The 26,156-nt window shown below is 51.7% G+C and overlaps 10 protein-coding genes across 10 annotated transcripts; 7 read left to right on the forward strand and 3 right to left on the reverse strand.

Moving 5' to 3' along the window:
- Positions 1-115: 115 nt before the first annotated feature.
- On the reverse strand, positions 116-1,808 carry IAR55_006688 (uncharacterized protein; the record flags this gene model as incomplete). Its single annotated transcript, XM_066949768.1, has 7 exons — positions 116-341; positions 406-610; positions 672-794; positions 927-1,187; positions 1,304-1,358; positions 1,412-1,504; positions 1,581-1,808. The coding sequence occupies 7 exons, from the start codon at positions 1,806-1,808 to the stop codon at positions 116-118; spliced, it is 1,191 nt and encodes a 396-aa protein (XP_066800062.1).
- A 1,656-nt stretch (positions 1,809-3,464) lies between these two features.
- Positions 3,465-6,731, forward strand: IAR55_006689 (uncharacterized protein; the record flags this gene model as incomplete). The annotated part of the gene is made up of 4 exons (XM_066949769.1): positions 3,465-4,208; positions 4,262-5,533; positions 5,602-5,817; positions 5,880-6,731. 4 exons carry the CDS (start codon positions 3,465-3,467, stop codon positions 6,729-6,731), a joined length of 3,084 nt encoding a protein of 1,027 aa, XP_066800063.1.
- A 564-nt stretch (positions 6,732-7,295) lies between these two features.
- On the reverse strand, positions 7,296-10,506 carry IAR55_006690 (uncharacterized protein; the record flags this gene model as incomplete). The annotated part of the gene is made up of 13 exons (XM_066949770.1): positions 7,296-7,526; positions 7,610-7,623; positions 7,684-7,750; positions 7,820-8,356; positions 8,434-8,496; positions 8,550-8,569; positions 8,632-8,766; positions 8,851-8,953; positions 9,049-9,418; positions 9,485-9,539; positions 9,607-9,751; positions 9,813-10,279; positions 10,440-10,506. 13 exons carry the CDS (start codon positions 10,504-10,506, stop codon positions 7,296-7,298), a joined length of 2,274 nt encoding a protein of 757 aa, XP_066800064.1.
- Positions 10,507-12,246: 1,740 nt separating this feature from the next.
- Positions 12,247-13,440, forward strand: IAR55_006691 (uncharacterized protein; the record flags this gene model as incomplete). Its single annotated transcript, XM_066949771.1, has 4 exons — positions 12,247-12,287; positions 12,342-12,437; positions 12,506-12,837; positions 12,905-13,440. The coding sequence occupies 4 exons, from the start codon at positions 12,247-12,249 to the stop codon at positions 13,438-13,440; spliced, it is 1,005 nt and encodes a 334-aa protein (XP_066800065.1).
- Positions 13,441-14,923: 1,483 nt separating this feature from the next.
- On the forward strand, positions 14,924-15,562 carry IAR55_006692 (uncharacterized protein; the record flags this gene model as incomplete). The annotated part of the gene is made up of 1 exon (XM_066949772.1): positions 14,924-15,562. One exon carries the CDS (start codon positions 14,924-14,926, stop codon positions 15,560-15,562), a length of 639 nt encoding a protein of 212 aa, XP_066800066.1.
- Positions 15,563-16,033: 471 nt separating this feature from the next.
- On the forward strand, positions 16,034-16,645 carry IAR55_006693 (uncharacterized protein; the record flags this gene model as incomplete). Its single annotated transcript, XM_066949773.1, has 1 exon — positions 16,034-16,645. The coding sequence occupies one exon, from the start codon at positions 16,034-16,036 to the stop codon at positions 16,643-16,645; it is 612 nt and encodes a 203-aa protein (XP_066800067.1).
- Positions 16,646-17,009: 364 nt separating this feature from the next.
- IAR55_006694 (uncharacterized protein) lies at positions 17,010-17,918 on the forward strand (the record flags this gene model as incomplete). The annotated part of the gene is made up of 1 exon (XM_066949774.1): positions 17,010-17,918. One exon carries the CDS (start codon positions 17,010-17,012, stop codon positions 17,916-17,918), a length of 909 nt encoding a protein of 302 aa, XP_066800068.1.
- A 953-nt stretch (positions 17,919-18,871) lies between these two features.
- Positions 18,872-20,214, forward strand: IAR55_006695 (uncharacterized protein; the record flags this gene model as incomplete). Its single annotated transcript, XM_066949775.1, has 2 exons — positions 18,872-19,529; positions 19,598-20,214. The coding sequence occupies 2 exons, from the start codon at positions 18,872-18,874 to the stop codon at positions 20,212-20,214; spliced, it is 1,275 nt and encodes a 424-aa protein (XP_066800069.1).
- Positions 20,215-20,584: 370 nt separating this feature from the next.
- Positions 20,585-22,939, forward strand: IAR55_006696 (FACT complex subunit POB3; the record flags this gene model as incomplete). Its single annotated transcript, XM_066949776.1, has 10 exons — positions 20,585-20,609; positions 20,670-20,699; positions 20,773-20,878; positions 20,983-21,064; positions 21,124-21,229; positions 21,283-21,664; positions 21,715-21,954; positions 22,159-22,299; positions 22,351-22,655; positions 22,719-22,939. 10 exons carry the CDS (start codon positions 20,585-20,587, stop codon positions 22,937-22,939), a joined length of 1,638 nt encoding a protein of 545 aa, XP_066800070.1.
- A 450-nt stretch (positions 22,940-23,389) lies between these two features.
- On the reverse strand, positions 23,390-25,529 carry IAR55_006697 (uncharacterized protein; the record flags this gene model as incomplete). The annotated part of the gene is made up of 5 exons (XM_066949777.1): positions 23,390-24,039; positions 24,107-24,273; positions 24,348-24,701; positions 24,773-24,920; positions 25,061-25,529. The coding sequence occupies 5 exons, from the start codon at positions 25,527-25,529 to the stop codon at positions 23,390-23,392; spliced, it is 1,788 nt and encodes a 595-aa protein (XP_066800071.1).
- Between the last annotated feature and the right edge of the window lie 627 nt (positions 25,530-26,156).

A 26,156-nucleotide genomic window follows, 5' to 3' on the forward strand; every position in this document is an offset into this window, starting at 1 on the left:
AGATGGATCGATCAAAGTGATGTGCTCAAACGTCCAAAATGGCCAAATGTAATATGGACAACGTAACATCATGACAAGTCTAGCTCTTGGTTTCTAGTATCTAGGTACGAAAAGTCTACACGACAACCCTCTCTTCGTCTTGTCCTTCCTTGCCCTCCACATTCCACTCGGGCACCTTGAAACTCCATCCTCTACCTTCATCCACTTTGCCTCGCTGGATACCGGTGACAGTGTCACGGAGGAGCTTGATGAGAGGGTTCGATGGAATGGTGTGTTGCTTTCCCTGATATTGAATTCCACCAACAGTGACGACCACAACACCTGTACCGCATCCGAACATCCTTTCAACATGGTCGAGTGTGTCAGCATCGAATATTGGATATTCGAGCGGGGTATTGCACTCACCCCTTCATTGTTCCATCTGCTAGGCTCTCAATGATCTCAGACATCGGGATATCTCTTTGGACTACCCTGACCTTCTTGGGCATTCCATCCAGTGGGAAATCCTTCTTGCCCTCACCGTGGTCGGTAATGAGTTCGATGATGGATTCTCGCGTCACGCCGGGGAGAACAATACCGTTTTCCAAGCCCATGGTGACGAATTCAAGGACTGGTTGCAACACGATCCATCAGCGATGCGAAGAAGGCTTTGGCTTTTGGGAAACCCTCACATCCGTCTGCCGCCTGCTTGATGATCCATACATTCATCCCACCAGCCTCGGAGATGAAGTCCTCCTGTCCGTGCAACCAGAGACTCATCGCGTATCCAGGCTTCTTGGCGATGTTGACAGTACCTACCATGCTAGCGTATTAGCTGATGTCTCACAATAGATGCCCCCAATCGTGCTCCGCGAGTCGATTTCGTCAGGCTCGCCCAATGTCGACAGCATCAAATAGACTTCCACTGTAGAGAACGGCACACTCACCATAGTTTGCACCCAGCTTGTAACTTCCGGTCCCACCGGGCCAAGCCCGGATATATTCCTTGCAAGCATCCAACTTGATTCCTTTCCCTTCTCCGTCCGAACTTGGATAGAGACCTTGGCCCAGGTTGAGGGTAGTCGCGACATACAGGAGCGCTTCAGCAGCGTAGGCGTCCTCCTTGATACCGAACCCTTCGGAAGTTTCAAGGAGAGTGGGTCGGAGGTAAAGACTGGAGCCGTCGGTGTCGGGGACAATCGGTGCTTCTGAGGAGTGGTACATACAAGTTGATCAGTATATGATTGTGTTTCACGTACAAGGCGAGACTAGCTCAGAAGAGCGCAATCTCGATATTTCACTTGCAAGAGATTGACAAACTTACCGAGAGCAACAAGCTTGGCGAAAAGTTCAAGGAGCTCGTCATTGTCCCAATCGTGCTGCAGACGTCATCAGCTACTTATCCGTCGACCGTTCCTTAGGACACTCTTACCGGAAGACCTAATCGTGCGGCTGATCTCTTGAGTCGATCGAAATTTTTGTTGGGTCGGAAGAGTCTCAGATCTCCTTTGTCAGTCTTGTAGCACTATTGGCCAGGATTGAGGTCAGCAGCTGCATGTCACGAGTGAACATCGAGTGCAGTTCATCTTCCAGCAACACACCTTCATGCCCTCAAAACAGGTCACGGCATACTGCAAAACTCCGGCAAGAGGATCAAATGTGAGATCTTGCCTCGCAGCGATCTTGGGTTGACCCCATCCTGAAACCCGATTCCATGGGATGGTGAGCATATATCGACCATGCGTTTCTTTGCCGGGCTGTACAACATGCGATGGTGGGAGAGGGGTGAAATAGAGCGAAGAGGCTTTGAGGGGGCCGAGAGAGGACATGTTTTCCGTTACTGATACCGAGCAGAAAGAGCGGGGCTTCGTAGATATTGCGTGTCGCAAGCTGGAAAGACGCTGTCGGAAGATGAAGAGGACCAAGAGGATGCTCTATATCAATGTCGAGATGTTGATCTCTTTTTTGAGTCGAAATCAATCGAGTCTATCGTCTTTTTCACGAATAAACGCGCCGAAGCCAAAACAAAAAAAGCATGTGGTCACCCCAGACTCTCGACGTCATCATTTTTCGAATCTTTCCCCATCTTGAGGCCGGTTGCTTTTCTTTGACTGAGCTTTTGGTTGTCTACCTTTATAGACTCAAAACATTGACGACCACCAAGACTTCGAGCCATCCTTAGAAGTCTATCAGCAAGGGGAAGGGGACCTTCAGCTGACGGCTGCAGATATGAGAGGTATAGCGCGATAGTCATTCGTCCGCATCTGTAGGTCTGTTGCTCTTGTCAAACCCCTGGAGAGCTGCTTCAACACACATTAATGTCGTGCGGTAGCTGACATGAATCAGATCGGACTAGCTAAGGATCAGATGTGCGCTACGTCACCTGGCGCACCGCTGCACTGATCTTTCCCCCACCAACGTCGGCTTGATCGGTTGGGTCCAACATCACCACCACTATCGCCTGTCAACCTGCGCTTTCGTTCCCCTTTCATTCAAATGGGTCATCCGAGCGGGGGCACGGGGATGAAGGGCCCCACATATTGACCTCGGCGGCAGCACGTGTCTGCAGGAGACGACTTTGTGATCGCTCGCCACACGTACATAATCCCGACATCCCGGCCCTGAACGCACCGGACTACTCTTCTCCCTTTTTTTATATTTTCCTCACCTGGTGATCCCGCGCGACCTGGTCCTGTTTTGGATTTTTCGGGGGGTTGGGTAGCGAAGGTGGAGAAATCTCATGGACGGACGGCACACACCGCGTTGTTACTTGCTCTACCCTCGCCACAACAAAGGGAAGGAGTTACATGAGGGAAAGGGGGAGAGAGAGGGAAGGAGGACGTGATCCTATACAATTCATGTTGTCGCCCACCGCCGCGTAATTACTACATTACACCATCTCCACCCATCACCACCAAACGCTTTGATCCCATCATTCATCATTGTCATACATCACACATCAAAGCAACAAAGAGCATACCATCGCCAACCTCATCACCGTGTTGAGATTCCACATCGAGTCCCGTCCATACAGTTATATCCCGAGTGCGACTCGGTTCATGGCGTATGGTGAAATAGGTGTGTACACGCTTACGGTTCTTTATCAATAACCACACACCTGCCCTTGTGCACGGACCTTTTGTTTTGACATCTCGAATCTCAAACACACCCTTTTCATACCTCAAACTACGTACATGACATCCATCCCTATCTTCCCGGTCCGCTGACGCCTTGTCGATCATTCTCATACGTAGCGACTGGATACGATATACATAGGAGAGAGCAGAGGTTAGGACGAAACTGAAGCTTTGAGGATACAAGATACACACTCGGTCACCGGTCGTCCACATACCATTGGACTTCAGAAAGACTATACACATCGCATCCAGCTTCCACGGAAACGCCGACTTGTCTCCTGCATACTGCTTGACGTCTTCGGAACACTCAACACCCCCCCCCCTTCCACCCATAGACCGCTCATAAAGATGGCGACCCCGCCTTCAAATCTACCATCCCCGACCCCATCCTCATCCTCACATGGACATTACCAATCTCTCTCAATTCCACCTTCCGGTCCGCCTCGAGCTCCTTCCGCAGCATCCGGAGTCTCTTACAGTTCAGCTTCAGGAAGAGAAGGTCATCCGCTGCGTACACACGGAGATAACCAGCAATACAACGACTACTCTCAACAACCTGGACCGTATATGCAAAACGGTCCGCCATCGTTCTTACCCCCTCTTACATCCTCGCCACCACCGCATCCGCCACCCTACGTGCCGCCACCTCAACATGCCATGGCACCAGATCCCATCCACTCGATCGCACAAGCTGGAGGACCGACAATGATGGGTCTGAGCCAGCAATTGCAGATGGGTCCGGGAGGCCTTATACCAGGACCTTGGCCGAACAATCCTCCAGGTCCAAACGGGTGGAGAGGCAACCCTGGCCCAGGAGGGGTGGGCTTCAACGGTCAGCCTCACTTGTCCTACAATAGGTCAGGATTGCCGAACGGTCACCAACTTCCGCCGAATCCTATAGAAGCATATGGACCTGGAAGCCGATCTTCCTTCTCCTCGCAAGGATTGCCGGGTTCAGGTCCTCGCCCTGGATCCGCGCTTGGTGAAGGAAGAGAACGTCGACGCGACAGGAGGGACAGGGACGACGAGCGAGGAGAAGACGAAGAGGTCATCAGTACTATCTTTGTTGTGGGATTTCCGGACGACATGTCGGTGAGTACTGCGCCATTCGGCGATGGTTGTAATATGCTGATATTCATATACAGGAACGAGAGTTCCAGAACATCTTCACATTCTCACCGGGCTTCGAGGCCGCTACGCTGAAATTCCCTTCTGGATCAACGCGACGCGAGCCTGCCGCTACACTTTTGGCTGAACTCACTCAGTTGGCTGCACACCAACGCGCTCAAGCTGATGCGGGAGAACACGTCGATTTTCCTATCGCACAGCAAGGGTTGGAAGAAGCTATGGCTGCGATGTCGATGGCTGCGACTGCATCCACGTCGACATCCACCACCCCATCGGCCGCGATGTCACTGACGCCGTCTGCTCCTTCCGGACCATTACTAGGCGGCCCATCCTTGCCGACTCGCCGACAGACTATTGGCTTCGCTCGCTTCAAGAGCCGAGCGGATGCTCTTGCTGCGAGGGAACACCTGCAAGGAAGGAAGATTGATACCCTGACAGGGGCCACTCTGAAAGCTGAGATGGCGAAGAAAAACTTGCATACGAAACGCGCGACGTCAGGCGAAGAACTCATGGGATTATTGTTGAGAAGTGGTAGATTGGCTGGTCTGGTGAATGCCGCCGGGAACCCGCCATTGGTCCACGGTATCGGTAACCCTCACCTACCTCCAGGCCTGCAAGGCGGAGTGACCCAACCCCTGGTACCATCGGCGCGTGAGGCATGGGATGCATGGCCCAATCCCTCTTTGTCTGAAAGAGACAGGCAGAGTTTTGAAGACTCAAGAGCCATGCCTCCACCTCCCATCCCGCCACCCAGCATGCCGGTCCAAATTCAAAATACCAACCAGAGCGGTTCGTCAGCGGCGAATAGCAATCAGCAGCAACAACCCTTCTCATCTATCACATCGAATGTGTTATCCCCCCAGCCTAACGCCATCATCACTAACAATTCATCCAGTCAATCGAACGCATCGAGCTCGCCGTCGCTATCTGTGAAATCACCTTTACAACGTACGACTGATTCCAAAGCGTTGCTCGCTCTGGCGGAAGAAGCAGACGAATTGGAGGGCTGGAGTGTCAACGGTGCAGTAGGAATGGGAATCATGGACGGATTGAGCCACAATCAATCTGCAAGGCGCGGGCCGTCGGGATCCGGTCAACAAGGATTGGGAAGCGGCGGAGGTTATGGAGGAGGATCAGGTCTCGGCGGGACAGCATTTGGGTTCGGTAGAGGAGCTGGAGCAGGGGCAGCGCATGATGCGTACGGCACCAGTCCTCCAGGCGGCAGTGACTTGTCGGACAGTGGCAGGGGACTGTTATCAGGCTCCAATCCAGCTGATCAAAACCCTCCGGTATGTTGATCTCCACGTTGCTTTAGGAGTCCAGAGTAGCTGATCATAGTTCGATGTTGACTGGGCAGATAAACACACTCTATGTGGGAAATCTTCCCGCTATCTCACCGCCTACACATCCACCAAATTTTCTGGAGGAATCGCTCCGATCCTTGTTCTCTCGTTGTGCTGGTTTCAAACGAATGTCATTCCGACAAAAGATCAACGGGCCGATGTGCTTCGTAGAATTTGAGGAAGTCGTGTTTGCTAGTCAAGCAATCAAGGATTTGTACGGACATAATCTCGTAAGTGATCGAACGCGCAAGTGCGAGCATCGGTGCTTGCATGCTGACAGTCTCAAATACAGGGTGGTCTCGTCAAGGGCGGCATCCGACTGTCATATTCCAAGAATTCTCTGGGTCAGCGAGGGAACGCTCATCCTTCGGCCCTCAACACGTCAATGTTTGGTGGTATAGCCCACACTGTCGCTCTTGCTGGCATGACCATGACTTCTCCTTCAGCGGCCGCAGCTCATCCTCTGCCCGCCGGTACCGGTACAGGTACAGGGACTAACCCCAACAGCGGCCTTAGCCTTAACACCAATGTTGGCGGTAATGGAAACGGAGCATCGGGAACTTTATCCGCTGGTCCAAACCCTTCTTACGGACTAGGACTACACGGCGGGCCCACGCGTGAACCCGCTTCGGCTCTCATCCCCGACTTGCGAAGAGACATGAACGGCAATGCGCTGCATCCACCAAATCAAATTCAGGTTACAAGTCTCTCGCCGACCGCACAACCATTCACTGTGTCCCTTCCTAATCCGACATCTCCTCGATCAAGATATTTCGGTGCAAACACTTCTACTGTTAAACCATCTTCCGCTGAAAATGGCTCGTCACCCCTGTCGCCCATTGGCGGGGTACCGATCCCTACGCCTTCATCGTCGTCGTCGGCAAACTCTGCTTTCCAACCTTTTGGAGGACAAAGTGGCCCCGGGCATACCAGTGTGGGAAGCAATTCCGCCAATTCGCAATTTAGTCCTGTTTCTTCGCCAATCCGAACTCCATTCAGCTGGGTATCGAGCTCTGCGGGAGCAGGCGGAATGGGAATGGGGAGCGGGACCGGGTATGGGTTTGACTTCGGCGGGAATGGGGGAGGTGTACCACTTGGCAGCCTGAACGGCGCTGCCAGCGCTTGGGGTGAGAGAAGGGATTGAGAGGCTGTAGGGGTAGCGTTTCAGGAGCGGAAAACGGGAAGGTGAAACGGAGAGGAAATCATCTGTCTTCTTGGGTCAAGGGCGAGGGTCTTTTCTTTTTTTTGTCATCATAGCTCATCTTTCGTGTTCGTATACATCTTTAGCATCTTTCGATTATCTATCTGTTTCATCATCATGAGCTCTTCTATGGAACAACCCCAAAATCAAGACAGAACAGTCGTCACTACATGGCGATTTGGTCTTGCTATATGGCTTTAGAACTTCAGAACACCACTACACACATACATTATCGTTGTTTCCTCATATCGCTCCGGGTAATCACTCATGCAATAATTCCATTCATCTTTACTTCTTTGCTCAGCCAAAAATCGGTTCTCATACGCCCACCTTCGTTTTTTTTGTTTCGTTTTTCGTCTTTCGTCTGTCGTCTTTCGTTTTTACTCTCATTCATTTCTTGGTACTGATCGATAACAGTAGAAGAGGAAGTGGCAGTACTCGTAGCATGAACGTGAATGTAGTTTCAGCATCGAGTCCCAGTGACGAGATCGGCTCGTCAAACCCCACTCAATCGCCCTTCCTCCCACTCCCACTCCCTCTTATCCTTCCCGCACCCATCGCCCTCGTCCTTCTCCATCGTCCAATCTTCCTGCTCGAAGTCTCCGCATATACCTTCAAGTAGCCATAGCTGAAGGTGAGGAAGAAGGCGGCCGTACATGGGATTGCCACTTTCCAGAAATAGGAGACGGGACCCTGGAGTTGGGAGAAATCGGTAAAGTTCATACCAAAGTATGAAGCCTGACCGGAGAAGAGTGGGTCAAGATTGAGGTCACAATTGTCAGCACTGCAGACTGAGGACACGAAATTTCAACACGACTTACGATGAATGTCAAGGCTGTCAGAGAGTGAATCACATTCAGCTACATGTTTCTCGACTGTCTGTGCACAAACTCACGTAGGAATACCACCGTCACAATACTCAACCTCTCCATCGACGCATTGGTCTGGAAACTCAGTACGTTCTGTCAGAGTCGAGTGTCAGTAGGTATTCAAATACAATCCATGGTACTACAGTCAGACCCGACACTCACAAAAACATAATCTGTCAGGTGTTCGCATGTCGCTCCAAACTGTTCCAAGCTGCCCACGATGATCTCCAAATGGTCGATCACATCCCCGATATACACTTTGGTCAGAGGGGAGAAGAACCCCACTCCCGTCGAAGCCATCCCTCCAAGTCCGTTCGTAGGTGTCGGGGTCATCGCAAATGACATGACACTGTTGTTATCTCCTCCGCCCCCAGGAGGTACTGCTGCAGCCCCTGAGGGTCCACTGAAGCTCGCTCGGGTAGGCGTGTTTGATCCCGACGAAGGATATTGTGCCAAATTAGGTGTTTGGCCAAAACTATAGCCAAGAGCAGACTGAGGTTGTGCGAGGAGATGGTGGTTCTCGCCGAACAGCGAACCGTTTTGATGTTTCTCTCGGGGATTGGCGATGGCGCTCGCAGCTGCTGATCGTTGAATCTCCTGATCTCGCACAATGTAGCAGACATGGAGCAGAGGCGTGAGCGATCTTTTCAGTCGGATGAGTTGCGATGACAGAACATGAAGGTGGCGGACCGTTTCCATCTGCATAACGATCAAATGGGGAGTCAACAACGGAACCATAGCCTTTCTGTCATTCAAAATGAGAGCGCGATACTCACCTGAGGATCTACCAGGACTGACGCTTCAAGCTTGAGGATCTCGGATTCGAACGTTTGTGAGATCTAGAGGGCGGAGTTCAGCTGTTACTCCTACTATGAGAAGCATATCCGCCCACCTCAATCGAAAGATCAACAACTATGGCAGAAACGCAAGACGGTCAGTTTCACATATCAAGACGCTCGCACGATACAACTGACCGGTATCCAGGATGGCTTCGGCGAGCATACTAACGTCCCCAGACCTTCTCAATAAACTCTGCTCATCCGCTAAACGTCCATAAATGGGAGCGAGCACTTCTCGAGTCGGTTTCGAGTCCATCGAGATGAGTGTGCCTACGATAGAAGAATCACACAGTAAATAACCAGCGTATCTACTTTTCCGCCTCCGCTGGTAGTGATTTATATGGACTGACTCACCATCACGAAGCATGAAGACGCTGAGGATACCCCGTCTGATGGGCACCATATACTTTGCGCTCAGCTCGTTGACGGTCAGAGTGTGGGCTTGTTTCTCGTGGGTCTGCAATAAGAGGGACAAGCATCAGCTTCCCCATCAGAACAGCTTTCAATTTGCGTAGCTCTAGTCGAATGATAGCTTGACAGATCAGCACTCACATCATCACCACCATGTCTCGGTGACACGACACTGGGTTCGAACACGCCCTCGACACCCTCCGGCAGCCTTGTCATCTGCTTCTTGCTCGAGAACCATTCCCTTATACCTCCCTTCCGCTGCTTCATGCTATTCTCGCCATTTGTGCTTTCGTTACCATCACCTTCGCCGTCCGTTTCTGTGAACTCGTTGGGGTATCCACCGCCTCGTCCTTCTGCCATCTCGTCCGCGACAAGCGATAGTTTCGCTTCGTCTGATGGGGAGGTGTGATGAATAAGTAACTGGAGATACAGGTGGTTTTTGTAGAAATCGAGTTTGGATCGAGGGGTGTTAGTGGCTCGGAGCGAGTCCTCCACAGCGAGAGGATGTAGTCTGAGAAGGATCTGAGTGAGCGAGCCAACTACATCAATCATGAAGCAGTATCCGATGGACACTCACCCATAATGAAGCACAAGCGTCTTGACAACCTCCCAACTGACACCGTCGACATGAACTGGTCACACGCCCCACGACATCAGTACTGCGACATGTAGAACGGAATAGTAATCGACCGGACTCACTCCATCGAACCCCATACGGCTTCCCGTCTTCTCCTAATCTTCTCTTTCCGTGTTCTCCGTCCAGCCATTCTCTCAGCCTTTCGCCTGGAAAATCACATGTGAGGTTCATTCCATCTTCATTGGGATTCGAGGAATAGTCGACGATCTGTAAGAAAAATTGGGAGTTTGTCAGTCCCTTCTCTCACACCTTGCACTTGCGGACATACCTTTACATGCGTCTTAGCTTTCAAATGACCATAAGCCTCCTCATCCCTCTTACTCTTCACGTCTACACCCGGTTCATCACCGGTTCCACCTGCGACGGCACTGGTGTTCAACCATCTATATTTCGTCGAATCTCGATTCCTATGATGTGATCGTCTCCTATGTCTTACACCTGTACCATGACCCGCTTGTATCGAGGGAAGACCGGAGGAGCTGAGAGTGGATTTAGGGCTCTTCGGACTGAGGGGTGAGCGGGTCGAGAACGCTGATGCGGGACTGGCCAATGGATTCGCTTCGATATCGATATTTAGGGAAGATGTCGAATGACCGGGATGGGGTTGTCCGTGTGAATGATGATGATGAGCACGATGATGGGAAGCAGGAGGTGGTGGAGGTTCGTGTAGATGGCTAGAAGAAGAGGTCGATCGATGCGCTGCTGGTACAGCTAATGATCGAGTGCGGAAGTTGCCTATGTGAGTGTGCGATTCTCAGCTTTGCAATTTCGCACAAGATCAAAGAAGAGGCAGGAAGAGACATATGAGCAGCACGTTGAGCGAGCAGTACAGCACCTCCAGCACGATCATAGATGGACAGGGCCGCTGACGATGGACAAGATTTTCGAAACCCACCAGAATGATTTGAGTGCGAAGTATGCAATCCCTCATTTGCGTGAGGAGGCGATTCGGAACTCGACATGACAGCGTGTGTTCCTGCCACAGAGACAGTGTAAGGGCGAAGTTGGCAGAGGGTGGGACGCGAACAGAGGTACACAGACAGGCGAGGTGAGCCAAGATGGGATAGAAACATGTGCGGGATGGTCGATGCAGAAGAATACACCACAAACATGGACGAAAGAGAGGGAAGAAGAAGCGGGTTGTTGAGCTAACTCTTGTTTCGTTTTTTACGTCACTACTGGATTTCAGTCTATTTCCGTCTCTTCAAAAGCTTGTTGATTTTACCGCATGACCCAATCCCAGCGAAAGAATTGACGAGATGACAAAATGGTCTGGTACACTGCGACTCTTGTACTCTAATCGCGAGGGGACTGCAAGGACGAGACAGTTGGTCGCAACCTCGATCAGTGTCTCGTCAACACCACCGTAACCTCCCCAGAAAGATGCATGATTCCAGGTTGCGTGTTCTATGTACAAACACGTTCCCCGTCATTCCCGTGTCGCTTACTCTCCGACCTTCTTTGCTTTTCCCTGCGATTGGCATACACCGTCATTAAAGCAAGCAGAGGTAGCGGTTGATGCGCGCGAAGAGGAATATCGATGTGATTGGAGGTGAAAAGGATAAGGTCACGGAAAAGAATCATCAATCAGTAAAAGATTCCGTCTCGTCTCTTAGCCGCAGCCTCCTTGCATGGGATCACACTCACTCGGACGTATTGGATGAGCTGGAAGTTGGCACCGACGAAAGAGACGGTGAACAGGGTCATGTAGGCTCCTGTAATTCCAACAAGTTTGCGGTGACAGCAGAAAAGGTATCGAGGAAGACGATGGATCCGGTGGGATAGACGTGATCGTACAATCAACCGAGCCGACGAAGTTTGGAACAGGTGAATGGTGGATGAGAGTGACATTGGCGAAACAGAAAACAATGGCGGAGTATTTGTGGTCGCGCAGCATTCGGTGGAACATGATTGGTCCGGTCGAGCGGTAACGAGTGCAGGACAATTATGTCGAGATGGAGGAGATGAAATCGAAGAGCAAAGCACGGTCAGCGGACTCTTCCTCGAGACAAGCTGGCTTTGAGTCAAGCAGACCATCACTCACGGAACCACATCTTTTGCCTGGGACCACGGAGGTAGACGAACTCCTTGCCGGCTTGGGCCTGTAAAGAGGTGTATCAGCGTGACATTGTCTTCATCATCCGGTCTATCATCGTCCGCCTGCAGCTCTCCTGTTCGCCCCACGCATGGTCTTCCCTTTCTCACCACCTTTTCTGGACGCTGAAGATTCCACTTGTCGTCGACGATGGGAGTGAAACAACAAACCTGGAGCGCAATCTGTCTCTCCCTGATCTTGTTGGGTCCTGGAGTGGATATAAGCTGAAGCTTTCGATACGAACCTGTGCCAGACTCACGTGAAAGAAGGCCTTCCATATTGAGACTCTGGTCTGTGTCTGAGAGAGAGAGAGGGTGATGAGTGGTGAGTGGAGTGAGCAAGTGAGTCAAGAGATGGATGAAAAGGGGATATGTGTGATGGTGTGTGGTGGTGTCGGTGGTGTGGTGGTGTGATGTGAATGCGTCTTGTTCCGATTAGTCTGCTTTGATTTCTTATTTGATGATTTTATTCTATTTTATCCCACAAAGATCAAGATTTCCCATTTCACTTTCAACGGTTATTCAGACTTTTGAACGTCTATTATCATCATCATCATCATCAACTCTTGCTTCGTTTGCAGTACATAAACTCTAGCACACAAGACACCATGGACGTCACTCAACAGCTCGCAGAGTTCGCAGCGGCAAAGTGAGTCACACCGCCCGTCGTAGCAGACGAGACCACCAGCTGACATCCTCTCAGTTCAACGGCCGTCCTCGAACGACCTAATCCCGTAATCACCGACGCGGGTCTTCTTGCCGCATTCGACAACACCCCGATCGACCCAGAGGAGTACGCGTGAGTAGGAACGGAAACACTTCGTAGGGTGGGATCCGAAAAACTGACTTGCTCGTTGTGATCATCAGCAACCTCAACCCACACGTGCTCGCCCTCACGCTCACCTCCACGCAAGCTTTGATATCTGCCATCTTCACCCTTCCCACAAAGTCGACCTCCTCAGGACCCGTCGTCAACCTCCCAACGCCTGTCACCCTTTTGCCTAGAGAAAAGCCTCTGCCGAAGCCCAAACCTCCGACGAAATGGGAGCGATTTGCCGCGGCGAAGGGTATCAGTCACAAAAAGAGAGACAAGGATGTCTGGGACGACGAGAAGCAGGAGTGGGTCCCTAGATGGGGTAAGGGCGGAAAGAACAGGGAGAAGGAGGATCAATGGCTGCATGAGGTTAAACAGGGCGAAGGTGGGTTGCTCTGGCCGTTCTTCGTGTTAGACCCATGACAGCTGAATCTTGGCCCTCTGTGTTCTAGGTGCCGACCTTGATCCCGCGAAGACGGCTCGAACTGAACGGAAAGCGCGGATTGCCAAGAACGAGAAACAGCATGCTGCCAACCTTTCCATTGCTGCCAATGCACCCAAACCAATCTCTACACTCAGAGATCCCACCTTCAAATCTTCTTCTTCCCTGTCCGACTCGCAAGAAGTCAAGCAATCGTCACGAAACAAGCGTAAAGCGGAGCTCGAACGATCGATGCTCATCTCGAAGACATCCACTGCTTCTCTCGGACGGTATGACCAGAAGATCGAGGGTGAACCCAAGGTCAAGGGAGTCAAGAGAAAGTTCGAGGCGAATGTGGGTACGGGAGGTTTCGAGGGTGAAAGGGAGAAGGCTTTGGGCGTGTTGAAGAGAGTCGAAAGCACGGTTGGCAAACCGAAGAAGGCTAAGAAGGGTGGTGAAGGTGAAGAGGGAGGACTGAACGTGAGGAAAGCTGTCAGATTTGCTAGCAAGCAGGATGGAGGCAAGGGCAGGGTGGTCGGGAAGACCGGAAAGGGGAAGAGAAAGTAGAGCGAGAGATGGTCGCAGGAGTCGACCTTGCGTTTTGCCCGTTGATGATTTTCCATTTGCATTTCAGCATGGACATACTTTGGGGACCCATTCATACCCTTCTTGAGCAGGCTGACTTACACCTATGTAATCTGTATATATGCATCTGCTCAACCACTGGAACTCAGTCCGTCAACTACTGATTACGATCCATACATTATCACTAGCTTAGCAGTCTTACCTCCTCGACGCAATAGCCAGCACACGATTGGACATGACTCCTGCGAGAAAAAAAGCAAGGATTGCGCCACATGTGACAGTCAGGTGGCGAAGTGGCGTCCTGCACGAATCAGGGTACGCTGCACGACACATTGCCATCACAAAGCGTCAATTTCATGGAGACTTTCCTAAGCGTCATGAGACATGCTGCCAGGTGTGAAGCCATACTTGCGCTCGACTGCAGTCGCATCAGGTGAGGGCAGTTAGCAGAACCAAGCGTTCCTGAGAACCCCTTCGTCTGCAGTAATACCTCGGAAGAATCCCGCTGACTCAGTAACGGCTGTGTCGACCATCATCTTCCCTCGATGTCACACTACTGCGAGATGAGAATGATGATGTGAGTGACGGTCTGACCGACAGAGAATCTCGCACTGTTCGAAGTCTCAGTGGGGTGTGTTTATTCATCCGCGTACATGATAAATGGCATACACGACAATAACTGGTGCCATTTGTATATCAACAACCCAATCGTGCCTACCGGGTCAGCATCAATTTCAAGGTCATTGCAGCGCTCAAACATGCCAGGAGACGTTAGTTGCTCTGCTCGTCCTTTGATTCGCAGGATGACAAAGCAGAGCATGATTCTCTTCGTGTTTTGTGGTGATTCTCGTGTGTGAGAACGCCTGAAAGGGATTGACTCTTTTTACGGGGTTTTGCTGAAAGGTGAGCTTTTGGAGCGATGGAAGGCCCGTGGACTGAAGAATGTAGGATAGAAGCTGAGACTGGTAGGATTTTCGCCACTCAACCCTACCACTCCAACACTCACAGACCACCCCCAAATAAGTGTCACAACAACTATTCACACGCCAATGAGTCGACTTATCATACACAGAATGCACAGCACGAATCATGTCCGACATGTCGAGCTACCTGACTTCCAGTGTCTTCTCCTACCCTAACTTGAAGGAGGACCCAAGACAGCGTTTTGACAGAAGTCTTCCCGTCAACAGACTTCCCTCGGCGATGCATCGCCCACCGATCTGAGTGATGCCCGAATGGCAGCCCAAGGTCGTTCTGATATTTCGAGCAACGGCCCTCCCAGTTGTATGGATCCCGGGGCCATTCGAGATGACGAGGATGATCGAATCCGAGACGGTTTCATGTCTTTGATCTCTCTCGAACCCGACCCGAAATTCTCGATGCCGCCCTCTGCGGTACCATCGAAGCCTGGCGCAGCGGCGGTAACCGTCCTTTTAACAGAACCCGAGAACAGAGGATTCGTTCGATGTTGGACAGTAAACAATGGGAGGCGAGAAGGGGTCTCATTTCAATGGGACAGTCACTTTTCGGGAGGATGAACGAAAAAGATCGTGTGGGCTGGGTCCACAAGTATTTGAGGAAGTTCAAACAGGCTAGGATGGCCTCGAGAACCGGGAAAAGTTTCTCTTGGAGGGACTCATCGTCGACGACAGAAAGCTCAGGGGAAACGGCGAAGACTCGAGGTAGGAGAGGCGGCATTGTGAACAGGGAGAAGAGGAATGCTCAGCTCAAAGAGGGATTCAACCGATGGTCGACCAGTCATCTCAAAAGCAACGCCATCGACAACACCAGTGTGTCAAGATCAAGCTTGGTGCCTGAAGATTGCCATGAGGAAGCAAAGAGGCGAATGGGTAGCAGTGGCAACAGTCAGAGCCAGGCGCAGTGGACCGACTCGGAGGGAGACTCCAGGGGTAGAGTTTGGACCAAGCTTACTTTCACCAAGAGAAGCCCGGATGGTGGAGGGAGTAAGCAGAGTTGGTACTTGACCTCGGAAGGACTCCGCACTGCGTCATCACCCAGCGACTGGTCGTCTCGGGGTACCGGGGGAAGGTCGAGTCAAGAAGAATACGCTGGACCGGTTGGATCTTCGCTTGTGACCGCTTGATGAGCGATGAGCAAGTGATCGTGTGGTACAGTCACTCGACTCACAGTATGTAGCACCAAACCGTATATCATACATCGACACACCTGTATAGATTTCTCATGCATTGCTTCCGTCCAGCTATCTGAGCCGGGTTGCTTGCCTCGCATGTGGAACAGAACGAACAAAAGAACGTTCACCACAGAAAGGATCGGCATCATCCAATATGCTGTAGGTGGTTCGAGTCCTGTATCGTTTGTCACCGTCTTTCACCTTCTCACTAGTTCGCCACTCGATCCACTACTACACACAATCTTCTCACATAGTAATCAAACTACAACACTGTGCACGTCAACAATGTCTCGTAGAACAGCCACGACTTCTGGCGAACCTTCCACCTCCTCTTTCAACTAATCATCGGGAGCGTCCGAGGAACGGGTGCTCCACCTGATTGGCGCCCCTTCCCTCGACTCGCTATCCACGGACTCATTATTCATGGATTCATCTTCCACAGCCTCTACAGTCAGCAAGCCCCAACTTCATTCCGGAGTATCACTCGACCAGTGGTCGAGACCCGACACCAGCCTCTCACCTCCGGATACCAACCTCCCTGAGCAATCTCGTTTGAGGCTTCTCCAGGCATCTAAGCAGAGTACAGGTGCAAACGAGAGAAAGGCATCGGTCTCCAAGCGATTCATCGAGGATGAGATGGACCGACTCTCTGACCTCGAGCTGGGGGACAACATCACCCGGTCCGACATCCTCGACGATTCCATTGCGAGAACCGAGGCAGGTCGTTCGAAATTGGACGAACTGTGGGAATTGGCCGATGAGTTCAGTACGGTCCATATGACACACAAGACAAGGAAGGGGAAAAAGAGAAAGGCGTACAAGATTGGTGGGTTGAGGATCAGTACGGTTGGTAGGTCCAAGAGCACCGTGACGGGCGCTCTGTTCCTTGACATGGTCAGGAAAGAGATGAGAGATGGGACGCTTGAGAGTGGACGTATTGATGAGATGACAGCAACAACAACAGATGGAGTGTCTACCAAGGTTGCGCAGGTCGGGAAATGGAAGATGACGATGAAGTTTTTGGAAGGGCAGTAAAGTCGAGGGGACACTGTGATGACTTTGTGGTAAATATTGCAATGTGAAAGTATCGGTGTCAGTGCCCAACGCAATCATGCCAATTCAATTCTTCTCGGCATTGACTAGTCTCACGCTTCGGTTGGTAGCAGTGAGGATCTCTTGGTCGAGGCTCGCACAAGCAGCCTAACGCTTTCGATAGGTCATGGTCTCCTTTCTACCTGCTGACGAGTCAGAAATGGATCAAAGGAATACTTTGGCAGTCTTCCTTGCCTGCTTGGCTTGGGTTATAAGTAAACTGGGTCTTCGTTATATCTGCTCTCTCGACACCTCTTTCTTTCTGCGATCCCCCCTTAGCTTACAAGCGTACCAAAACAAATACAACATGTCATCACTCGCATCATCAACCTACACTCTACCGTCAGGGACAGCTCGAAGCAGGTCCTCTGACCGATCAGTCACGTCATCCGCCGGTGGAGATTATCCTACTTCTATCTCATTCTCCTCTAGCGGTCCTGAATGGCGAAACAACAACAGCACAGAAGACTATTCCACCACTTCCGAAAGAAAGAGGAGACCCAGAAGGAGACTCCGTCTCAAACATGTCTTCAACGATACCGTTCTCGCCAAGGAAGAATCTCAGAAGGGAAGCGCAATCTCCAGCACTGACCATTCTGCCATATTCCAATCTACCGGACGGGAGCTTCGCGCCAGTCGCAGTGCAGTCTTCGACTTGCAATCCAAGCGCAAAGAACTTCTCAAGTCGCTGGCGAACTCCATCGGGGAGACTTACCAGCGGACCAAGCGCACTTTTGTCAAGGAAATAAGACGCAATGGTCCCAGGAGGGAGGATCGGAAGATCAGGAATGTCAACTTGTTGAAAGAATGGGTCGAGGTGGATACGGGAGTGTCGCGTTGGAACGACGAGATGTGGACGAGACAGAACGATCGATTGAGAGACGAGTTGGGGAAGTCTAAACTCGCGGAGAGTGTCTTGAAAGATGATATCGCCGAATTGGAGCAATTGTCAGCGATGAGGAAGAGCGGAAGCTCCCAGGCTGAATCAGCAACTTCAACGACATCGACATGGACGCCTACGTCGAACGGATCGAGCGATAGTAGTAAAGGATTGTCGATCTCTTGGGATTCTGTCCGGACGAATGGAAGCGGTGGGAATAACCAGCCAATGTGGGATGGAGACTCGTCAAGTCGACCGCGTCCTCGTGCGGGTCGACAGCGTGCGTTACTTCAGGCCCAGGCCGCTACTTCTCTGTGCCCCGTGGCTGCCTACTAGTCCTTCAGACTGCCTGGGGATTGCACCCGCCCGTACTGGATCCGAGTCGTATAGCTTCGTGATGCAAAGATGATATCGTCCTGCCGAGTAGCGTCGACAAAGCAGTGACGATCAAAAGACTTTGAACTGCTTCACCAGTGATAGAGGTGAACTAGGATAGTGTTGTCATAGGTGTTATTGGTGCCATCGATATCTCGTTTTTCGGGCGAGGGTGCTTTCGGCCGCGACTCGTGCATTCTGTCTCTTCGGATCTCGCCATGCTGGATTTCGACCCATACGCTGGAATGCTGCATGCTCACCAAATGCTGACTTTGCTGCCCTCTCATCGCGTTTCACCAAAACGTAAAAGTCCAAATCCTTCGGTGAAGAAGAAACGCGTCGGGAGGGAAAAAAGTTGAAAACGCGTGTCTCCGGGTGAAAGAGAACACGCCACCTTCGTTCCTCTTTATTACATCTGTCTCCGTTCTCTTCTCCTTCCCTATCTTTCCTCGATACAAGCTCAGACGCGATAGTGCATAGTGTCCCATATAGTAGTAGTGAGGGTCGGACCAGCACCACGGGCATCGGGTTCAAAAACCCTCGATCCTGGTTCCTGTAATGCCTCTGATCGCGTATACAATCGCACGGCGGTGGCTTCATAGGCCCTGCCGAGAGATACTGTGATGATTTGCTTTCCGACACTAACAGTAAATGCAGTCCGAAGCCAGTCGCGTCTGTCGCCGTCGTTCTTATTATCAGCCCTCGACGACTATATATTTTGTCGATGAGAGAGAATCTAAGGGGGTTTTAGCGTTTCTTCATTTCCCATTGACACATTCCTCTTATCTATAACTTACTTGTACTTGACACCTTTGAGAGGTACTCACATTCGTTGACCGAATCGCAATCAGCTTTGACAGCTGCACTTATCGATCGCCTCCCCAACCGCTTCTACCCCACTCGACACCTACACAATGTCCTCACCCATCCACAAGTTCCTCTTCTCCCCTCCCCCTTCTCCTCCTTCTCGCGCTGTCGACAAGGACCCCAATCACGGTCTGACCAGCATCAAGTCGCTCCTCCTGCCCACCGAGTTCATCCCTCGGTCTTCCCTCGATGGGTCGACTCTCAAGACCCGTTCTCCTCGAACTCCTCAGCAAAGTCGATTCACCCTCGACAACGTGTATCCTTCTACCTACCCCTCAAGAACGAAGGAGCTCGATCGGGACGTAGAGGCAGCCCCACTCGCACGTGAATTTTCCACACCTCGACAGAGACCTTCTGAGAAGCTTGTCTCCTCCCCTCCATTCGTCCCTTCCAACGTCCCCTCAGCGCCTCTACCCATCCCTTCATCTCTGCCCAAGCCTCTGCTCCGACTACTCTTCCTCGTCTCTCTCCTCGCGTCTTCGGTCTTAATCCTTGTGTTTGTTCCCGCCGCCCGACTACCCAGTCTGCGAGCTGCCAGCGCGTCACGACGACTCGCTTTGTCCCCCGACGGAAGGGCGTACTTTGACATTGAGAGTCCTGTGGACAGCTGGTCAGCGGCGAGAGATAGGGATTACAGGCCTCCTCAGGTCAAAGCGGCTCACATGCTCAGACGGGCCGCTGATGAGCCGAAAGCTGCTCCTGCTCGTGAGTCCTCTTCTCAATCACATACATCGATACAAACAGCTGATCATTGACATCCATGCTTCTTTCAGCTCACCCTAAAACTACTCGGCCTGCATTGACCGCCCGACCTCTACCATCCTCTCATGAACTCCTTGCTCTTCAGTCCTATCTTCTATCTTCAGCCTACAATGTTCTGCCTGGCCACATCGACCCGCAACAACCGCTCGATGCCAATCACATTCTCGGTGTTGGAGCCCACAAGCTTGGTCCTGCCGGAGGTGCAACGGAGACTGCTTGGTTGCAGGAGCTCAAATCCGAACGGGACGACGAAGTTGTCGTCTGGTACGGTGGTGATGGTCGATCACGACTGCCTCACGAAGTCTTGGACATCCTCGCATCCACCCATGGATCAGCTCGACGACCCACCCTAATCCCATGCTACTCTCGACCTGATCGATCTGTACTTCTCTCCGTACTCGACCGACTTGGCCTCCCTCTGCGTCATAACCCAATCATCATGATCGGCAACGAACCTATCGTCGGTGACATGCGCAACCTCGAAGCACTCCGGTTATCGGGAGAGCTGGAGGCCAAACTCGCAGCCATCGGATGGAACAAGGTCGACAAGGTCGCTTGGAAGCCCAAGATTGCTGTTGTCAAGAAGAGGGAGCTGAGCGAGGTGGAAGAGGCTATGAGAAGGGGATGAAGAGGGCGTTTGTCAAGTTGGATTCGGATTTTGCTCTCCTGGACTTTTTAGTTTATCCTTATCTACCCCTTGTTCCTTTCCTTCGTTCTAAGCGCTGGTCGCTGCGCTTTTCCTCGTAGTATAGAACGCAAGTGTATGTATGACACGGTAGCAGCAGCAGCACACCCCCTGCAAGGATGCACCACCACTAGATCACCGTTGGAAAAGTGCCACACACTCTCCAGTGACGCGTGAAAATGAGCAAAGGCCACGCGCCGAAATCATCAACTCTTATTCTCAATCTCTCTCAACATTACATCAAGACTTGTCACTTCTCAATACCTCTTCTTCATCGTCAAACACAACCGCTCACCTGGACGACCCCCGCATAATGTCCACAGTCACTTTCGAAAACAGTGTGTACTTCTCCATTCGGCTTCATTCATAGTAATAGATTGAGCTGATCTCCTTCTCAGTCTTCCACGGTGACTCAGCTCAATTGGGCAGTGAGTGGTCGTTTCCTTCCTCCACATAACATCCTTTCCTCTGCTGTAGCACTTGGCTGACTTTTTTCCACAGAACTTCGGTTCAACGCTGCAGGTTTCGGGTGGAAAGCCTATGAGAGCGAGGATAACAACCCTACAACATATAACGGACATGATGTGAGACGAGCTACATGGTTCCGGTGCGTGCAAAATCGATTTCCAGGTCCATTCGATCTCATTTCTCGCACCACCCCTAGTCTGCTACTTGGAGATGACAGAAGCCTAACATCACGTCTACGTGTAGAGTCGCACGCAATTTCCAGCTACGTCTGGCTATGCGACAAGCCGAGAAGCCCAGAATTACATTTGATGGTTTCAAGCGAGACGTGAGTGGCAAATGATTGTTCTTCTCCAGGCTAAGATATGTCTGATCGGTGATGAGTAGGACCTGGACAAGCTCAAGCGTACGCTCGATGAGTACTTCAACATCAAGCTTGAAACGAGAGATACCAGTCTAAAAGGCTGGAATTGGGGTAAAGCTCAAGTGTCCGGTGAGCCGATGCTGAGCCTCCTAATGTCCACTTCAGCTGACCGTGCAGTCTAGGCAACGACGTCGTTTTCCAAGTCCAAGGCAAGACCTCGTTTGACGTTCCTCTCTCCCTTGTTGGCAACTCCAACATTGCGGGCAAGAACGAAGTCGCACTCGAGTTCAACCCTCCCGCTCCTACCGCCCACGATCCCAAAGACCTCGGCAAAAGACCGCCAGATGAGCTCGTGGAAATGCGTTTCTATGTCCCTGGGAAGAGTATGAAGAGCAAGGGAAGCGATGCTGGAAGTGATGGCGAGGAGACAGAGTTGGATGAAGACGGGAACGAGATCAGCGCTGCGGATGCTTTCCACAACTTGATCAAGGAGAAGGCGGATATCGGTGCTGTTGTTGGCGATAGCATTGTCGTCTTTGAGGACATATTGGTGTTGACACCGAGGCGCGTTCTAGTTCCAACGAGTATGTTGCAATATGCTGACCCTTTTATAGAGGACGATTCTCCCTCGAATTCTACCCCGAATCCTTACGCTTGCTAGGAAAAAGCACCGACTACCGCGTCCCCTTCACTTCCATTCACCGTATCTTCCTCCTTCCTAAGCTTGATGACATTCACATCCAGCTTGTTCTCGGCCTCGATCCACCTATCCGACAAGGTGCTACACGTTATCCCTTCCTGGTAGCTCAGTGGCCCAAAGACGAAGAGGTGGATGCAGAGCTTAATCTCACAGAGTAAGTCGTGGCAGGAGCAACTTGAGCTGACTCGTCGTAGTGATGAGATCGCCAAGTATCCCGACCTGCAAAGGAAGTATGAAGCGCCGACATTCCAAGTAATCTCAAGGGTACTCAAGTCATTGACAGGAAAGAAGGTCACACCGCCTGGAAGCTTCAGAAAGTGAGTAGTCGTTCTGAGGATCGCGCTGAACTTGCTTCTAGTGCACAAGGTCTCAACGGTATCAAAGCCAATGTCAAAGCTGTCCAGGGAGAGCTCTACTTCCTCGAGAAAGGTCTCATCTTCATCGCCAAGCAGCCTATCCTCATCGACTTTTCAAAGACCGAAAGCATTTCGTTCTCTCGGTGAGTAACAATCTACGTGGATACGTGCATCGTCGCTGACTTGCACTCAAGGGTTGGCGGTGGCATCGCTTCGGCCAAGACGTTCGACATGCGGGTTGTCTCCAAAACCGACGCGGCGGATCACGTTTTCAGCGCTATCAGTAAGGAGGAAGTCACCCCGATTAGCACGTTCCTGCAATCAAAGAATGTCCGACTGAAGAACGAGATGGAGGAGACGATCATGGATATTGATGAACCGCTCAGTGATGATGACGAGGAGATGGAGAGTATCGCGTCAGAGGACGATGAGCCGAGCAAGAAGAACAAGGGGAAGAAGGTGGCCCCGAAAACAGCTGATGACGATGAAGACGAGTCTGGTACGTACAACGGTACCAGGGACCGATTTGGTATTTCTGAGCTGACAGGACATTCTCATGCAGAGGACGAAGATTTTCAGGGTTCATCATCCGACGGTGGATCTCCCAGCGAGTCAGACTCGGATGATGATGAGTCTGGTATGGCGTCAGATGCTAGTGATCCTTACATGGACGAGTTGAGGAAGAAGCATGCGCAGAAGACGCCGAATTACAAGGAGGCTGAGAGCGGAAGCGACGAGGAGAAGCCCAAGAAGAAGAAGGCGAAGAAGGCGAACAAGGAGTAGAGTGGGTCGTTTTCATTATTGATTGCCATAGCATGTTTCGTGTGGGATCACACTATGTACCATTGTATCATTCCCCTGACCTGTACCGAATCGCTCGACTGGTGCGCAGAACTGACAGGCAACACTGCTCACTGTCATACCTGGCTATACACTTTAGTATTGCATAGCAAAGTCTCGGTCACACTGCGGTAATGGGCCGACTGACTTGACGGATCCAACTGTGACCTTCTGATTGGGTTTGTGCGGGAACCAAAACTTACCGACGGGCCATGGACTCGACGTTTCGTTACCATATACGAGCAACAAGGCGATCTGCTCACTACTGTATCTCCTTCTCTGTAGCAGCTCAACCGTCCCAGAAGCGAAGTACATGATGATGAAATTGCATGGTGTTATAAGTGTATATATATATATGTATTCTATGTGGGATGGCTATGTATGTTTTCAGACCTAAGCGGCTGCACGCTTTGATTTCGCTCTGATGGCTTGTCCCCACTTGGCGAAAGCAAACGGTATGATGGCCATGACGACGGCGATTCCGGCGAGCAACGAAGCGGCTCCACCATTACCTAGACGGACGAACATCTGATGTATGAACAGTGGCATCGCTGCTCCTGCTGCTGATCGGACGACGGTCTTGGCTGCCAAGGCGGAGGCGACATAGTCCGGGAAGGCTTCGATGAGATATGCGTTGGCGGAGAAATAGACGAGGACCATACCGAATCCGAACGGGATACCTGCTGAACAAGGACCGACCCATGATCCACCGCCTGGCGCGACGTAAGGCGGTGAGGTCCACCCGAAGATGAACAGCGAGATGGGCACGAACGGCCCACCGATCAGCATACCGGGTAATCGATCCTCAGGGGTGACCGCATCGCCCTTTGCGGCGTAACCCTTCTCGAGGATCGGAGTGACGACGAGAGCGAGCCCAACACCGATGAAAACGGGGATGAAGGTGAGACCGGTCTTGGCGTCGTCCCAATGATAGTCGTCGCCGAACACCTTGGGGAAGGAGAAGAAAAAGGCGTATAAGAGACCGTAGACGAGAGAAATGTACATGGACATGAGGAGAAGAATGGGTTCGGTAGCCAGCATCTCTATCGAGACAAGGTGTCAGCCGTATGTTCTCGGCCCTCGAACGGCAGGACGAAAAGCAGGACTCACCGAATGGTCTGACCAGAGTCTCGATGATGATCTCATTCAGAGGTTTCCTGAACACCTCCTGTTCGGTCACAAAAGTATCATCGTTGGTATCGTGTCGAAGAGAAGCCGCTCGTCTCTTCAAGATGACAGGTGCAAAAGTTTCAGGGATAGTGAGGGCGAAGATCCAGCTGGATACGCGACGGATAACGAAGAGTCAGCGGATGCCCAACCCCAACTTACGAGACCGAAGATGTCCACTCACACAACACCCGCTGCGATCATGTTTACCCAATAGAGCCATCTCCATCCAGCGTATTTACCGATGAACCCACCGATTAACGGACCGATGACGGGACCGGTATAAGGCGCAGCAGCGAAGATGGCGATGGCGAATCCACGTTCTTCGGGACCCCAGATATCAGCGATGGTACCACCAGCCAAGGTGAGAGGTGCCGAGCCGAAGAAACCGCAGATGAATCGGGAAGCGAGAAGACAGCCGATGTTGGGTGCGAGGGCACACGGGATGTTGAATATGATATAGACGAATGTGGGTATGGCCCAGAGCAGACGTCGTCCGAGCAGTTCAGAGAGCGGAGACCATAACAATGGACCGGTACTAGAAGCAGAACCCACGGTGGTGAATCAGCTCCTGATACGTGGTTCTACTGGGAGAAAGGATGGACTTGCCCAAAACCACAAACGGTCAAAGTGACTGTCAAGTTGATGACCTCACTCGACACTCCAAAGTATCTAGCCTGATCCCCAAAGTCGCCAGTGACAATGGCAGACGCCATGGCGACCTGGATGACACCAGAAGAGACGATAGCGGTGAGCCCTGAGGGAATGGACACATGGTTCATTAGCGTTCTGCCTTGTCTCACCCAGTGATGTGTGTTTCCCACACCATGTCTGCGTCGCTCCGTAGGTGCGGGGTGGGGGAGTGTGAAAGGTGCGAGAAGATCCTCGGGGACTCACACCATCGTTTCAGATTGCTCCAATTCCTCGGGTTCTCCGGATCGTTCTCTCGGAACGTGACCAATTTCATATTCCCCATCCCACCCTTTTCCTTGTCATGGAGCACGAACCTGTCACCGTGCAAGGTGGATGCACGGGATCGCATCGGTCTCAGACCGGTATCCGGATCATCGACGCTGATATATCCTTCTGCCGTCTCCGTACGGTACTCGTCGGTGATACCGCCCCGTGTGGTATCGGTGGTGATGTAGGGGAACGCGAGATCCGGGGCATGGTGATGACTGGCGGACGAGACGGTGCGTTCGAGGGGGTTATGGTCATGAGGATGATTGTCTCCCAGAGTCGGAGCTCTATGTCTGCCGGGAGAGACGAGGGTGGTGTGTGCCCGTTCGAGAGCCGCCTCGTGATTGTCGACGATACTCACACGTCGAGCTAACGGTGTTGTTGTCGTTCGATCTAATGGCGACATTTGCGTTTTTTGACAATAAACAGACCAAGAAACGGTCGTAACAATCAGGTTGAATAGATAATGTTATGTGTTATGAAAGGGGTGACGGCACACTCACCCAGTCATTGGTCTTATATATACCATGCATGATAGTCATGACCCCACCGCAACCTTCCTGGGCGTGTGCAAGAGTCAATCAAATACAAATCTCACTCAAACGACCACATTCCACCGCGGCCGATCATCACTTTGCGACACTTGTGGAGGGCGGAGTGAGTCTCTCAAGAAATATCCGACTGCGGCCGATTGCCACGTGGTGGATCAAAGGGTCTGCGTCGTCAACCGATATTTGAGCTTGAAGGATCTTTGACACCACTCTCGGGTCATATCGATGCTCTCACGGGTCCTTCCGTGCATATCGTACAGCGTCGTGAGCGAGCAGTCCCATTCAACAGGCGAAGAAGAAGCTATATAATGTGTTGCTCATACGATCTGACATCCTGCTGTCGCCCACCGTAACAACCTCTCATGTCGTCAATAAAGATGTTACCGTAATGATCCGACGTTTCTCTTCTGATCCCGTCTTATCGTGCGGTGGTCGCCGTGATCTTTCGCAACTTTCCGCCGCGCGTATGAGTGGGATGTGGG

This window comes from Kwoniella newhampshirensis, chromosome 14 (genome assembly GCF_039105145.1).
Source record: "Kwoniella newhampshirensis strain CBS 13917 chromosome 14, whole genome shotgun sequence".
Taxonomy (NCBI): domain Eukaryota; kingdom Fungi; phylum Basidiomycota; class Tremellomycetes; order Tremellales; family Cryptococcaceae; genus Kwoniella; species Kwoniella newhampshirensis.